The sequence below is a fragment of the Centropristis striata genome, chromosome 14 (assembly GCF_030273125.1).
Source record: "Centropristis striata isolate RG_2023a ecotype Rhode Island chromosome 14, C.striata_1.0, whole genome shotgun sequence".
Taxonomy (NCBI): domain Eukaryota; kingdom Metazoa; phylum Chordata; class Actinopteri; order Perciformes; family Serranidae; genus Centropristis; species Centropristis striata.
The window spans coordinates 35,536,737-35,551,311 of record NC_081530.1 but is presented as its reverse complement, the minus strand read 5'-3'; the positions used below and the strand labels follow the sequence as shown (position 1 = coordinate 35,551,311).

The window sequence follows — 14,575 nt, the reverse complement described above, 5'->3', positions numbered from 1 at the left end:
TTTAAATGTCAGTTTACAGAGTAACTGTCAGTGTGCTGTTTGTGCAGCTGTCAGGTTAGACATCAACAGTAGGCATTGAGAGCACATGGAGTGGTTAAATAAATACATCAACTCATTAATTCACACTTATTATTTTTGCCAGAAATCACCACATGCCTTGGTCTAAATACTTTCTGAATGCACTGTAAACCCGTCATTTACGGTCTTTATTTCACAGTGAGAGATACAGAGTGAAAGCTGAGACATTTTATATTTAATAAACATCTCCATATTAATGAAATAAAGAAATAAAACATGTTCAGGTCAATATTCTTTTATTTAAAATGCAGTGCTTGTTGAAATGCCGTTACCTCTGAGAGATTACACTTGAAGGCTCACCTTCAAAATAAATGTCTGTAATCTTTAAATAAACAATTTACTGTTTAAAAGGAAAAACAGCTTATTTACATAGTACTGTACTCATCTTTGTAAATGTATGAAAATATGAATCTCTAAAAATGTTTGTAGATTACCCTGCATGTTAAAAAGTTATTTATTTATCTTGATTGAATTTGTTAAGCAGCATTTTAAGCACAAAAGAACAAATAGTTTAAATATAAATAATGTAAATTTAACAAAATATTAATTCAAAAGGTGCAAAAAAACAACAGATACACTTTGGTCACAAGCGTCTCAAAACAAACATTCTCACTCTATGATTTAATTCCAACTTAGAATGGCCGATCGACTTTTATTTTGAAGGTGTCCCACCAAGTTGCAGCAAAGCCGAATGTTGCTCTTTCAGCGATATGCCGTCCAACGTCCGTAGAAACAGTGGAGTCACTTTCTTTGTGTGATTAAGTTTGTGTTGTGATCCGTCAGAGCCTCTGTGTGTCCGGATAAACCTGTCTGAATGGACTTTGTGCTGTTCACCTTTTCTATCTGGATGTTTTACCTCTGACTCATCTCACGGTAGACTACAAATACATTCAAGTTAGCTTAGCATGCTAGCTGGTTAGCACCACGGCGCTAGTCAGAGTGACTGTTTGATGGAGAGCAAACTGTGTTCCTGACGGAGTTTGTGTGGAGAAAAAGTTGGTGTCACTGTGTGAAAAATGTCTAAAGTCCAAACGGTGAGAGCGCTGGTGGAGCAGCGACTGACTGCGGCTGCTGAAGAGATATTTGGGCTGTTTGAAAGAACGATAGCAGAGTACGAGGAGCAACTTTGTCGTTCAAAAGAGAAGAACAAGCGACAACAGAAACTACTGGACGCTGTTTTCAACCCTCAGATTCACTCACACAGAGCAGGTTTGTCACTTTACTTCAGTTACACAGAGCAGGTTAGTTACTTTATAACAGTTACACAGAGCAGGTTAGTTACTTTACTAGAGTTACACGGAACAGGTTAGTTACTTAACTACAGTTACACAGAGCAGGTTAGTTACTTTACTTCAGTTACACAGAGCAGGTTAGTTACTTTACTTCAGTTACACAGAGCAGGTTAGTTACTTTACTACAGTTACACAGAGCAGGTTAGTTACTTTACTTCAGTCACACAGAGCAGGTTAGTTACTTTACTTCAGTCACACAGAGCAGGTTTGTTACTTTACTTCAGTTACACAGAGCAGGATTTTAAGTTACTTTATGGTTCATGTTGATATTCCCAAAGCATTTTGGGAACTGTAGTTTAAAGAATCTGTGTCAAACAGAGATGAATACACAGAGTGTGTATTTTTCCTCACTCTGGGTTGCTGGGTTTCCTGCAGATGTCCAGCAGCTGTCAGTGAGTGAAGAAGAGTTTCCCTCTGAGCAGCAGGAGAGGAGCTGCAGTCTGGACCAGGACCAGGACCAGGAGGAGCCGGAGCCCCCACACATTAAAGAGGAACAGGAGGAACCTTGGAGCAGTCAGGAGGGAGAGCAGCTTCAGGGGCTGGAGGAGGCTGATATCACCAAGTTTACATTCACTCCTGTCCCTGTGAAGAGTGAAGAAGATGAAGAGAAACCTCAGTCTTCACAGCTTCATCAAACACAAACCGAACAGATGGAAACAGAAGCTGATGGAGAGGACTGTGGAGGACCAGAACCAGACAGGAACTCTGATCCAGAGCCACATTTACAACCTGATACTGGTGACGAGCCTGCAGACTCTTCTGAACCTGAGACTGATAACAGTGGTGATTGGAAGGAGACCAGAGAACCTCAGTCAGGTTTGAACTGTTTGAAAAAAGATGGCGGCCCTGTCAGAGATTCCAGATTTAGTGCTGGTGAGAAACGATTTAGCTGCTCTGAGTGTGAGAAAAGATTTGTCTACAAGTACAATCTGAAGAGACACCTGAGAGTCCACACAGGAGAGAAACCTTTCAGCTGCTCAGTTTGTAAGAAAACTTTTACAGAGAGTAGACATTTAAAGTCACACATGAGACTCCACACAGGGGAGAAACCTTTCAGCTGCTCAGTTTGTAAGAAACCTTTTACAGAGAGCAGACATTTAAAGGCACACATGAGACTCCACACAGGAGAGAGACCTTTCAGCTGCTCAGTTTGTAAGAAAACTTTTACATGGAGTGGATCTTTAAAGTCACACATGAGACTCCACACAGGAGAGAGACCTTTCAGCTGCTCAGTTTGTAAGAAAACTTTTGCACAGAGTGGAACTTTAAAGGCACACATGAGACTACACACAGGAGAGAAACTTTTCAGCTGTTCAGTTTGTCATAAATCTTTTACACAAAGTGGGCATTTAAAGAAACACATGAGAGTCCACACATGAGAGAAACCTTTCATAAATGTGCTGGCCGCTCGTCCTCAAAGTTTCTACAAACTGAGGATAACAAAGAGGCAGAGCCTCCAGCCAGCAGCCCACAAGAAGAGATGCAAACCTCTTTTTCAATCTTTTTAAAGGATTTGATAAACTATTTCAAGTCTTTTTTAAATGCTTTAAAACTTGTAGTAACTTTCATTAATATTTATTCTGTGTGTATGAAATTTACCTACAATATAAGTAAACAACACTTTCTTTTCCACTATGTGATATATTCATTTCCTTTCTGTTCATTTTTGTTTTGTTTTACAAAACAGAAGTTCACAAACTGATATTTTAATGAAATATTAGATTGTAGAAGTGTAACAATGACAACTTTATTTTTTTCTAACAGCAAAAGAAAATAAAAACATTCTTGGTTTACCAAAGTTGCCTGAAAGTTGTCCCTTCTTCAGTTTGTGGTACGAGGATAGGCATGCTATGTTTTAATTTAGACCCTAAACCAGCTATCCCTGTTATGTGATTTCAGAGGCTTGTGCTACGAAGCTGGATTTGAGGGTCAGTGAGGTAACCTGAGGTTTAACCCTGGTTGTCAGTATCTCCAAGGTGGTTCTCTTTTAACCTGGCTAGGTCACCATGGTAACTCACCAGGTGTTGTTCTGAGCTTCGGCTTTAAATTGGCTAGAAAGCCTCTAACTACTTTTAAAACAGTGTCTCACACTAGTCAACAGTCAATCTATGATCCATACAGATTCTTAGCTGGGAGAATTAGAACTTAATTTAATGTGTTGAGCCGTAACATTGTATATCACCAAACTGAGCCATGCAGTTAGAGTAGAGTTACTGTATGTACAGTTTTAGCTACAGTTACATTAGAGTTACTGTATGTGTTGTTGTTGCAGTCAGCTGATGTGTGAAGTTGTTGTTTCTCACTGAAAAGTTCTCTGGACATTTAGAGTTTTCTGAAATGACTCCTGTAAAATAAGGTAGCAGACATCAATACTTCATTATATTATTAATCAGTATGATGTTCACTTGCATATGAAATACTGTATTATTCCTTACAATGTTATGTTTTATGCTGAAATTAGTTTTTTTAAACTGCTGGTTTTTCAGCTTAAAAAATACTTATTGGGCCTAACTAACGCCTGTTAATCAAGAATAATATGCTGTTAAATAATTTATTCTTGAAGTTCGCCAAAATTAAATATATGTGGATGAATCCTTCATTATGGGACAGTTTCAGATCTAAATCAACTTCATGATCATCATGTTTAAATGTCAGTTTACAGAGTAACTGTCAGTGTGCTGTTTGTGCAGCTGTCAGGGTAGACATCAACAGTAGGCATTGAGAGCACATGGAGTGGTTGAATAAATACATCAACTCCTAAATACTTTCTGAATGCACTGTAAACTCGTCATTTCTAGTCTTTATTTCACAGTGAGAGATAAAGAGTGAAAGCTGAGACATTTTGTATTTAATAAACAGCTCCATGTTAATGAAATAAAGAAATAAAACATATGTTCAGGTCAATATTCTTTTATTTAAAATGCAGTGCTTGTTGAAATGCTGTTACCTCTGAGAGATTTCACATTCGTCTCTGGCGCCACTCCAGGTGGCAACCTGTAGCCGAAGCTCCCGTAGTGTCTTGTAACTTTTGTTTATTTGTTGGTTTTTATTCCTTTTGTTGTTGTTTTTTATCAATCACATCCTGTTCACAAACGTTGTGACAATGGCTGGACTAAGTTTTACTACCATTCTCCGCGTTCTTCTGTTACTTTTTCTACTCTTTGTAACAGAGAACCTTGCCGGTAGTTATGAGGGCATTGTTTACAGGCGCGAACAGCTGATTGCGCTGTGTAAGCCTCTACTGTTGCCTGGATACAGACTTGCGGTCCTGCAGGAGTTGCGGAGGAGACGCCAGGGTTGCAGGTCTGGAGCCTTGCGGAGGGGGAGATGGAGGAAATATAAGCCAGCAGTCCCGGCGATTATAATGGGAAACATGAGGTCTTTGGGAAATAAGACGGACGAGCTTGCAGTGCTGGTGAAGACCCAGAGGGAATACCGTGAGTGTGGCGTTTTGTGCTTCAGTGAAACCTGGCTGCACTCACATAACCCGGATAGCGGCGTTGATGTTCCTGGCTACAGTTTGGTTCAAGGAGACAGAGACTGTTCCAAAAGTGGGAAGAAGAAAGGTGGCGGGCTTCCACTTTATGTGAGTGAGAGGTGGTGAAACCCCGGACACGTCAGTGTGAAGGAACGGCTCTGTACCACGGACATTGAACTACTGGCGGTGGGAATGCGCCCATATTATTTGCAGAGGGAGTTCACGTCTACCATGTTTATCGCTGTTTACATCCCCCCGTCAGCTAATGCAGCGGTGGCCTGTGAAGTTATCAGCTCCGTCACTGCTAAACTACAGACTGAACACCCGGATGCATTCATGGTTATTACATGTGATTTTAATCATGCCTCTCTGGGAAAAACATTAAATAACCTCCAGCAATATGTTGACTGCCCCACCAGAGACAATAAGACACTGGATCTCCTGTATGCTAATGACATGGATGCATATGAGGCAACAGCCCCCCCCCCCTCGACAGGTCGGACCACAACTTGGTCATGTTGACTCCAAGATATGTTCCTCTTGTGAGAAGGCAGCCTGTGCACACCAGGACGGTGAGGAGGTGGACACATGAGGCCTCTGAGGCACTGCAGGACTGCTTTGGGTCGACAGACTGGGATGTACTGTGTGAGCCATATGGGGAGGACATTGACAATATGACTGACTGCATCACAGAGTATATCAAATTCTGTGAGGACACCACCATGCCAGCCCGGACCGTACGTTGCTTCTCCAACAACAAGCCCTGGATTACCAGTGACCTGAAGGCACTTCTGAACAAGAAGTGCCTTCAGGTCACTGGTAATCCAGGGCTTGTTGTAGCCAAGGGCTTTCATGTCTGGAGACAGAGAGGAGCAGAGGAGAGTGCAGCACGAACTCAGGGAGATGCTGAGGACAAGCAAGGACACCTACAGGAGGAAGCTGGAGGCCAAACTCCAACAGAACAGTGTGAGAGATGTGTGGACTAGAATGAAACACATCACAGGGATGAAGGGGAAAGACAGGCAGATGTCAGGGAGCCTGGACAGAGCAAACCAGTTTAACCACTTTTTTAACAGGTTTAGCTCACCCCTTCTACACCCCCTGCCCCGCACACACCCACACTGTCCCGAATGGCTCTGCCCTCCCCCCAGCACTCTCCAGTGCAGCACCTCCCCAATCTTCCCCCCCTCCTTCTCCCCCACCCCCTCCTCCTCCTCCTACACTGATGACATCTGCACCAACCCCCACTCAGCAGTGACTACAGGCCAGGTAAAGAGTCAGCTGGAAAGACTACATCAGCGTAAAGCTGCAAGTCCGGATGGTATCACACCCAGGATCCTGAAGACCTGCGCCAGCAAGCTGTCTCCTGTACTACGACACCTGTACAACCTGAGTCTGAGTCAGGAGAAAGTCCTGCTGCTGTGGAAGACGTCCTGCTTGGTCCCAGTCCCCAAGAAGTTGAGACAATTGCCCTTGCAATTTGCCTACCAGCCCCATTTAGGAGTTGACGATGCTGTCATCTACCTGCTGCAACGAGCCCATATGCATCTGGATGGTGGAGGAGGCACTGTGAGGATCACATTCTTTGATTTCTCCAGTGCTTTCAACACCATTCAACCTCTGCTATTGGGTGAGAAGCTGCGGGGGATGGGTGTCGATTACTGAAGGATCTCCTTTTTTTTGTCCATCTGGGCAGTATCCTGTCTGATGTGGTGGTCAGTGATACAGGAGCTCCACAGGGAACTGTGCTTTCTCCCTTCCTCTTCACCTTATACACCACTGACTTTCAGTACAACTCTGAGTTATGTCACCTGCAGAAGTTTTCTGACGACTCAGCTGTTGTCGTGTGTATAAGAGAGGGAGAGGAGGGTGAGTACAGGACACTGGTGGACAGATTTGTAGAGTGGTCCGAACAGAATCACCTGAAGCTGAACGTCAACAAGACCAGAGAGATGGTGATCGACTTCAGGAGTAAGAAGATGCTTTCACAGCCGCTTCAGATCAGTGGGGAGGTGGTGGAGGAGGTGGAGGACTGTAAATAACTTTTGGGACTGTGGTGGAGAGGAGAACACTGAACAAACTGCTGGCCATCATGGACAATGATCGGCACCCTCTCCATCATGGACAATGATCAGCACCCTCTCCATCATGGACAATGATCAGCACCTTCTCCATCATGGACAATGATCAGCACCCTCTCCATCATGGACAATGATCAGCAGCCTCTCCATCACACAGTAGAAAGACAGCGGAGCACCTTCTCTCACAGGCTGTTCCAGCTCCGCTGTCAAAGGGACAGATACAAAAATCTTTCCTGCCACATGCCATCATACTGTACAATAACAAATAGTCTGGTTCATTACAAACCGTCGTTATGCACTTCATGTGTTTTTTATGCACACTGTTCATTGCACCTTATTTGTTTCATTCCACCAACAATTTTATACTGCATATTCATGTTTATTCTGCACTGGAATTCTACTCCTTAATACATACTCCTTCTTTCGACACTTTAATTTTTTATTGTATTTTTATTGTATTTTTATATTTTATTGCTTGAAGTATGCCTAGGTTGTTGTTCTTATTTAATTGTGACATATTGTCTCTGTGTGTAATGCTGCTGCTACACTGTAATTTCCCAGCTTGGGATGAATAAAGTACTATCTATCTATCTATCTATCTATCTATCTATCTATCTATCTATCTATCTATCTATCTATCTATCTATCTATCTATCTATCTATCTATCTGATCTTCAAAATAAATGTCTCTAATCTTTAAACAATTTACTGTTTAAAAGGAAAAACAGCTTATTTACATAGTAGCTACTGTACTCATCTTTATAAATGTATGAAAATATGAATCCCTAATAATGTAGATCACCCTGCATGTTAAAAAGTCATTTATTTATCTTGAGGGAAAAAAATTAAGCAGCAGTTTAAGCACAGAAGAAAAGATAGTTTAAAAATAAAGAATGTAAATTTAACAAAATGCTAATTCAAAAGGTGCAAAAAAACTACAGAAACACTTTGGTCACAAGCGTCTCAAAACAAAAGTTCTCCCTTTATGATTTTATTCCAGAGAATGGCCGATCGACTTTTATTTTGAAGGTTGCCCACGAAGTTGCAGCGGAACCGGATGTTGCTCTTTCAGCGATATGCCGTCCAACGTCAGTAGAAACAGTGGAGTCACTTTCTTTGTGTGAGAAAGTTTGTGTTGTGATCCGTCAGAGCCTCTGTGTGTCCGGATAAACCTGTCTGAATGGACTTTGTGCTGTTCACCTTTTCTTTCTGGATGTTTTACCTCTGACTCATCTCCCGGTAGACTACAAACTCATTCATGTTAGCTTAGCATGCTAGCTGGTTAGCACCACGGCGCTAGTTAGTGTGAGTGCTTCATGGAGAGCAAATTGTGTTTCTGACGGAGTTTGTGTGAAGAAAAAGTTGGTGTCACTGTGTGAAAAATGTCTAAAGTCCAAACGGTGAGAGCGCTGGTGGAGCAGCGACTGACTGCGGCTGCTGAAGAGATATTTGGGCTGTTTGAAAGAACGATAGCAGAGTACGAGGAGCAACTTTGTCGTTCAGAAGAGAAGAACGAGCGACAACAGAGACTACTGGATGCTGTTTTCAACCCTCAGATTCAGTTACACAGAGCAGGTTAGTTACTTTACTTCAGTTACACAGAGCAGGTTAGATACTTTACTTCACTTACACAGAGCAGGTTAGTTACTTTACTTGGGTAACAGAGAGCAGGTTATTTTATTTAAAAGTCAGTATTTGTGTATGTTATGGAAAGAAGAACTGCTACTATGTTTGTAAATGTTAGTTTAAGTTTGCAGAAACAACTACTATTAATAACCAATCTATGAAAACAATAAGAAAAAAGAGGGAATAGAAGAGTTTAAGGGGTGGATTATGTCTGGCTGTGCACTTGGATGTCAAAACAAGAATAGTTAAAAAAAGAAAAAAAAAAGATTTAATGTACCTATTATATCCTATTGATTACTTTGTCAAAGACTCCCTTTGACGCTATTTATTTATTTATTTATTTATTGGATCTCCATTAGCTCCAGCACATTAGCATAGCTATTCTTCCTGGAGTCCAATCATTAAATCAAATTGTCCATTCTCCGAGACGATCAAAAAAACAAGAACAAGAACAAGAACAAGAACAACCGTCAATACAGTCACAACACAATCATAGACGCTGATAAACATGTATCACAAGACATGACGCAACACTTGTACAGTACAATTAAGAGTCCATACACAACACACAAACACCATAGCATAACATACAAACAGATACCAAAAAAAAAAGATAAATAAAGAAAAAGAAAAAGTGGTCTCACAGGATAGGAAGATTGTTTATACAAAGACCCTTGTGCACCTGAACAGTTTAGCTACTGCAGCTGCAACATTAAGAGAAACTGTTTAAGCAAAAATGTATACCTCTCTTTGGAATCTATTAATATGGTATAAGGTGGCAAGGAGTTCCACTCCAGAACGGCTCTGAACAGGACACATTTCTTTAAGACATTAGTATTTTCCCTGGGCAAAGTAAACCTCCCCTCAGTATCATGTCTTGTCAGATAAATATGTCGACTCCACTGACGTGAGAAAAACAATACAAAATGTTTGGAGATTTATTTACAGTTATATTCCTGAGCAAGTTCAACAACGCGTAAGAGCTTCTTCGAGTGATAGTTAGCCAACCAAGTTGCTCATGCATATGTGTCACATTTGTTCTATAGGAACACTGTAAGACACAGCCTGCTGCTTTATTTTGGGCAACTTGCAATTTGTTTAAATCTTTCATTGAAGCACTAGACCAAATCAGAAAACTATGATCTAGCTGCGACAAAACTAATGTATTTGCAACTTTCTTGATGATATCTTGGGATGTAATTTTTAACACTCTTTTTACTATGACGACCCCTCTTCCAATTTTGTTAACAATATTATCAATATGTTTCGACCATGCTCGATGTTGATCAACAATTATGCCTAAAAGTTTAGTATCATAAACTTGTTCAACAGGAACAACAGGGAAGGTACATCACTCAGCAAATACTTTGACCCAATAACAATAGATTTAGTTTTTCCCACATTCAATATCAATTTGTTTTTCAGTCACCCACAGTGGCGGTTCTAGACCATTTTTACTGTGGGGGCCAAGGAGGGGCCAGTGTTTAATCAGAGGGGCACATTAGTACATGAAAAAATGGCAAAGATGATATTTAAGCATTCAAAATCTTTGAATGTCTTGAAAAAGACACAAAATGACCAAAAAAGACACAAAATGAGAAGACAAAAAAATAACCCAAAAAATAACCCCACAGAAGACATAAAAATTTCAAAAAAAGACACAAAATGACCAAAAAAGAAACAAAATAACTAAAACAGACACAAGAACAGATACAAAATTACCATAAAAAAGACACAAAATGACTTACAAAGACATGTAAAGACATGAAAACGATTAAAAAATGGACAAAATAGCCCTTTAAGACTCCATAGAGTTAAACTATTATACAATCTTCACATTCTGGGTTTCTTTTGTGTACAATGAGATATTGTTTGAACAAAAAAATGGTTAGAATTGTTCCATTGTTCATCGTTATAAATTGACCATTTTATTATTAATTTGACACAGGTGCCACAGCAGGGGCCAAAGGCTTCTTCACAGGGGCAGGGGCCCCTGGGGGCCCCTGGAGGCCCCTGTGTAGAACCACCACTGGTCACCCATTCTGCCACTAACCTTAAATCATGCTGTAACTTATTATTTAATCCTACTGCGGACGTTTCAGCTGAATATATTGTACAATCATCTGCATACATAACTGTTCTAGTTTTATCCAACACAAGTGGGAAATCGTTGACAAAAATTGAAAATAATAGCGACCCAAGGCAACTCCCTTGAGGAACCCCACTGTCAACATATTTAATATCAGACAAACTTCCATGAAACGCATATTGAAAATCACTATTTAAATTATTGATGTCAAAGTAATTTTGAATTTGATCAAACATGACCCATTCCATTACTTTCCCTAAAGCAGGTAGCAGACTTTTTGGTCTACAATTCGCACCAGAGAAAGGTGCAGCAGAATCTTTAGGTAACGGGATAACTTTGGCAAATTTCCAGACCTACAGGAAAACACCTTTCTTAGCGCACAAGTTGAATATGTAACACACAGGAACAGAAATTAGATGCACAGCAATGCTAAAAAAAATTGCATCATAGGCATAGACATAGGCTGCCATGCTTTCTCCAAATACATTTCTGTCCCTCCTAAATATTTTGTACCCATTAAAATTGATAACAGAATCATTAATTGTGTCATCCAAGTGAGTTTCAGTGAGTGCTTGTACATGCACAACTTCAGACGAAATACAAACTATCAGTTATTTTGTTTCTAAGACTACATTTGTTAATGTCATCTATTCTCAGTCCTGTTCTTGGCAGGCTGTCCAGACTCAGCATAGCATTTTTGGTCATTTATAGTATCTTTTCCCTGCATATTAGAGGTTACATTACACAAAACATACACCAAACATATAGACACACATACAAACATAAACAAAAACCACAGTATCAAAGAAAACATACACTAATATGTTGTGACATGTGACACCCTCAAATAAAAAATATTAATTATTTAAGTTTGGAAATAAGGCATCAGTGCTGCAGTCATAAGAAATAATGTACAAAAATTAGCAGCAACCAAATTCTTCTGGCGCAGTTGCAGGCTAGACAGAGACGATTATGGTTGCAAGCCAGTAAACGGACGGACTGGACCGCTGAAATCATCTGAAATTCTCATATTTACACAGAGCTCATTTCATACAGACACACAGCTCAACTTTTAATAGCAGTGCTGCTGCAACCTGTGATGATCAGCTACATTAGAGCAGGAATCTGAAGTCAACAGAAGCTCTAGACAATTAAATATGGAATTAATTGTATTGAATATATATACAAGAATTTCTGATGATTTCAGTGGTCAAGTTCATCTGTTTAATGGCTGCCACCACAAACATCTCCATCCAGCTTCAAAAGGCTTCTTTGACAAAGAAATCGATCGTTTTTTACATGCACCACAATGGTGTGAACAGTGAGACGCATCGTGGCCGCCCTACTTTAGCTGCTGTAAGAGCCTCTGTGTGTGTTTACCCTTCTCTACAGATGCCCAGCAGCTGTTGGTGGTTAAAGAGGAGTTTCCCTCTGAACAGCAGGAGAGAAGATCCACTCCGGACCAAGACCAGGACCAGGAGGAGCAAGAGCCCCCACACATTAGAGAGGAACAGGAGGAACCTTGGAGCAGTCAGGAGGGAGAGCAGCTTCAGGGGCTGGAGGAGGCTGATATCACCAAGTTCACATTCACTCCTGTCCCTGTGAAGAGTGAAGATGAAGAGAAACCTCAGTCCTCACAGCTTCATCAAACACAGACTGAACAGATGGAAACAGAAGCTGATGGAGAGGACTGTGGAGGACCAGAACCAGACAGGAACTCTGATCCAGATCTACATTTACAACCTGATACTGGTGACGAGCCTGCAGACTCTTCTGAACCTGAGACTGATGACAGTGCTGATTGGAAGGAGACCAGAGAACCTCAGTCAGGTTTGAACTGTTTGAAAAAAGATGGCGGCCCTGTCAGAGATTCCAGATTTAGTGCTGATGAGAAACAATTTAGCTGCTCTGAGTGTGGGAAAAGATTTGCCTCCAAACGCTATCTGAAGGTACACATGAGACGCCACACAGGGGAGAAACCTTTCAGCTGCTCAGTGTGTGCTAAATCTTTTGCACAAAGTGAGCTTTTAAAGAAACACATGAGAGTCCACACAGGAGAGAAACCTTTCAGCTGCTCAGTTTGTAAGAAAACTTTTACACAGAGTGGACATTTAAAGTTACACATGAGACTCCACACAGGAGAGAAACCTTTCAGCTGCTCAGTTTGTAAGAAAACTTTTACACAGAGTGGACATTTAAAGGAACACATGACACTCCACACAGGAGAAAGACCTTTCAGTTGCTCAGTTTGTAAGCAAACTTTTACACGGAATGGAAGTTTAAAGAAACACATGATACTCCACACAGGAAAGAGACCTTTCAGCTGCTCAGTTTGTAAGAAAACTTTTACACAGAACGGAAGTTTAAAGAAACACATGAGACTCCACACAGGAAAGAGACCTGTAAGCTGCTCAGTTTGTAAGAAAACTTTTACACAGAGTGGAACTTTAAAGGCACACATGAGACTCCACACAGGAGAGAAACATTTCAGCTGCTCTGATCCAGATCCACATTTACAACCTGATACTGGTGACAACCCTGCAGACTCTTCTGAACCTGAGACCAGAGAACCTCAGTCAGGTTTGAACTGTTTGGAAAAAGATGGCGGCCCTGTCAGAGATTCCTCGTTTTGTGCCGGCGAGAAACGATTTAGCTGCTCTAAGTGTGAGAAAAGATTTGGCTACAAGTGCTATCTGAAGAAACACATGAGACTCCACACAGGAGAGAAACCTTTCAGCTGCTCAGTTTGTAAGAAAACTTTTACAGTGAGTGGAACTTTAAAGTCACACATGAGACTCCACACAGGAGAGAGACCTTTCAGCTGCTCAGTTTGTAAGAAATCTTTTGCACGGAGTGGACATTTAAGTGTACATATGAGACTCCACACAGGAGAGAAACCTTTCAGCTGCTCAGTTTGTAAGAAAAGTTTTACAGAGAGTGGAACTTTAAAGGCACACATGAGAACCCACACAGGAGAGAAACGTTTCAGCTGTTCAGTTTGTCATACATCTTTTACACAAAGTGGGCATTTAAAGAGACACATGAGAGTCCACAGATGAGAGAAACCTTTCATAAATGTGCTGGCCGCTCGTCCTCAAAGTTTCATCAAACTGAGGAGAACAAAGAGGCAGAGCCTCCAGCCAGCAGCCCACATGAAGAGATGCAAACCTCTTTTTCAATCTTTTTCAAGTCTTTTTTAAATGCTTCAAAGCTTGTAGTAACTTTTATAAATATTTTTTCTGAGTCTATGAAATTTACCTACAATATAATTAAAAAACACTTTCTTCTCCATGATGTGATATATTCATTTACTTCTGTTCATTTTTGTTTTGTTTTACAAAACAAAAGTTCACAAACTGATATTTTAATTCAATATTTGATTGTAGAAGTGTAACAATTACAACTTTATTTTTTTCTAACAGCAAAACAAAATAAAAACATTCTCGGTTGACCAAAGTTGCCTGAAAGTTGTCCCTTCTTCATTTTGTATTTCAAGATAGTCATGCTATGTTTTAATTTAGACCTGAAATCCCGAAACCAGCTATCCCTGTTGTGTGATTTCAGAGGCCTGTACTACGAAGCAGGATTTGAAGGTCAGTGAGGTAACCTGAGGTTTAACCCTGGTTATCAGTATCTCCAAGGTGGTTCTCTTTTAACCTGGCTAGATCACCATGGTAACTAAGCAGGTTTTGTTCTGAGCTTCGGCTTGAAATTGGCTAGAAAGCCTCAAACTACTTTTAAAACAGTGTCTCAAACTAGTCAACAGTCAATCTATGATCCATACAGATTCTCAGCGGAGAGAATTAGATATAAATTTATATCTGTTGAGTCGTAACATTGTATTAATGTCACCAAACAGAACCATGCAGTTACAGTAGAGTTACTGTATGTATCATTGTAGCTATAGTTACAGTATAATTACTGTATGTAT

At 40.5% G+C, this 14,575-nt stretch overlaps 2 protein-coding genes across 2 annotated transcripts; both read left to right on the top strand.

The window, feature by feature from the left end:
- Positions 1 to 1,166: 1,166 nt before the first annotated feature.
- On the top strand, positions 1,167 to 3,150 carry LOC131984919 (gastrula zinc finger protein XlCGF71.1-like). Its single transcript, XM_059349889.1, has 2 exons — positions 1,167 to 1,287; positions 1,746 to 3,150. The coding sequence occupies exon 2, from the start codon at positions 2,021 to 2,023 to the stop codon at positions 2,747 to 2,749; it is 729 nt and encodes a 242-aa protein (XP_059205872.1). The 5' UTR covers positions 1,167 to 1,287; positions 1,746 to 2,020; the 3' UTR covers positions 2,750 to 3,150.
- A 4,879-nt stretch (positions 3,151 to 8,029) lies between these two features.
- On the top strand, positions 8,030 to 14,067 carry LOC131984816 (gastrula zinc finger protein XlCGF57.1-like). Its single transcript, XM_059349795.1, has 2 exons — positions 8,030 to 8,504; positions 12,037 to 14,067. Exons 1-2 carry the CDS (start codon positions 8,312 to 8,314, stop codon positions 13,701 to 13,703), a joined length of 1,860 nt encoding a protein of 619 aa, XP_059205778.1. The 5' UTR covers positions 8,030 to 8,311; the 3' UTR covers positions 13,704 to 14,067.
- Positions 14,068 to 14,575: the final 508 nt, after the last annotated feature.

Coding starts and splice junctions, on each gene's coding strand:
- LOC131984919 (XM_059349889.1), top strand. CDS start 2,021: ATGGAAACAGAAGCTGATGGAGAGGACTGTGGAGGACCAGAACCAGAC.
- LOC131984816 (XM_059349795.1), top strand. CDS start 8,312: ATGTCTAAAGTCCAAACGGTGAGAGCGCTGGTGGAGCAGCGACTGACT. Junction 8,505..12,036: donor GATTCAGTTACACAGAGCAG/GTTAGTTACTTT, acceptor CCTTCTCTACAG/ATGCCCAGCAGCTGTTGGTG.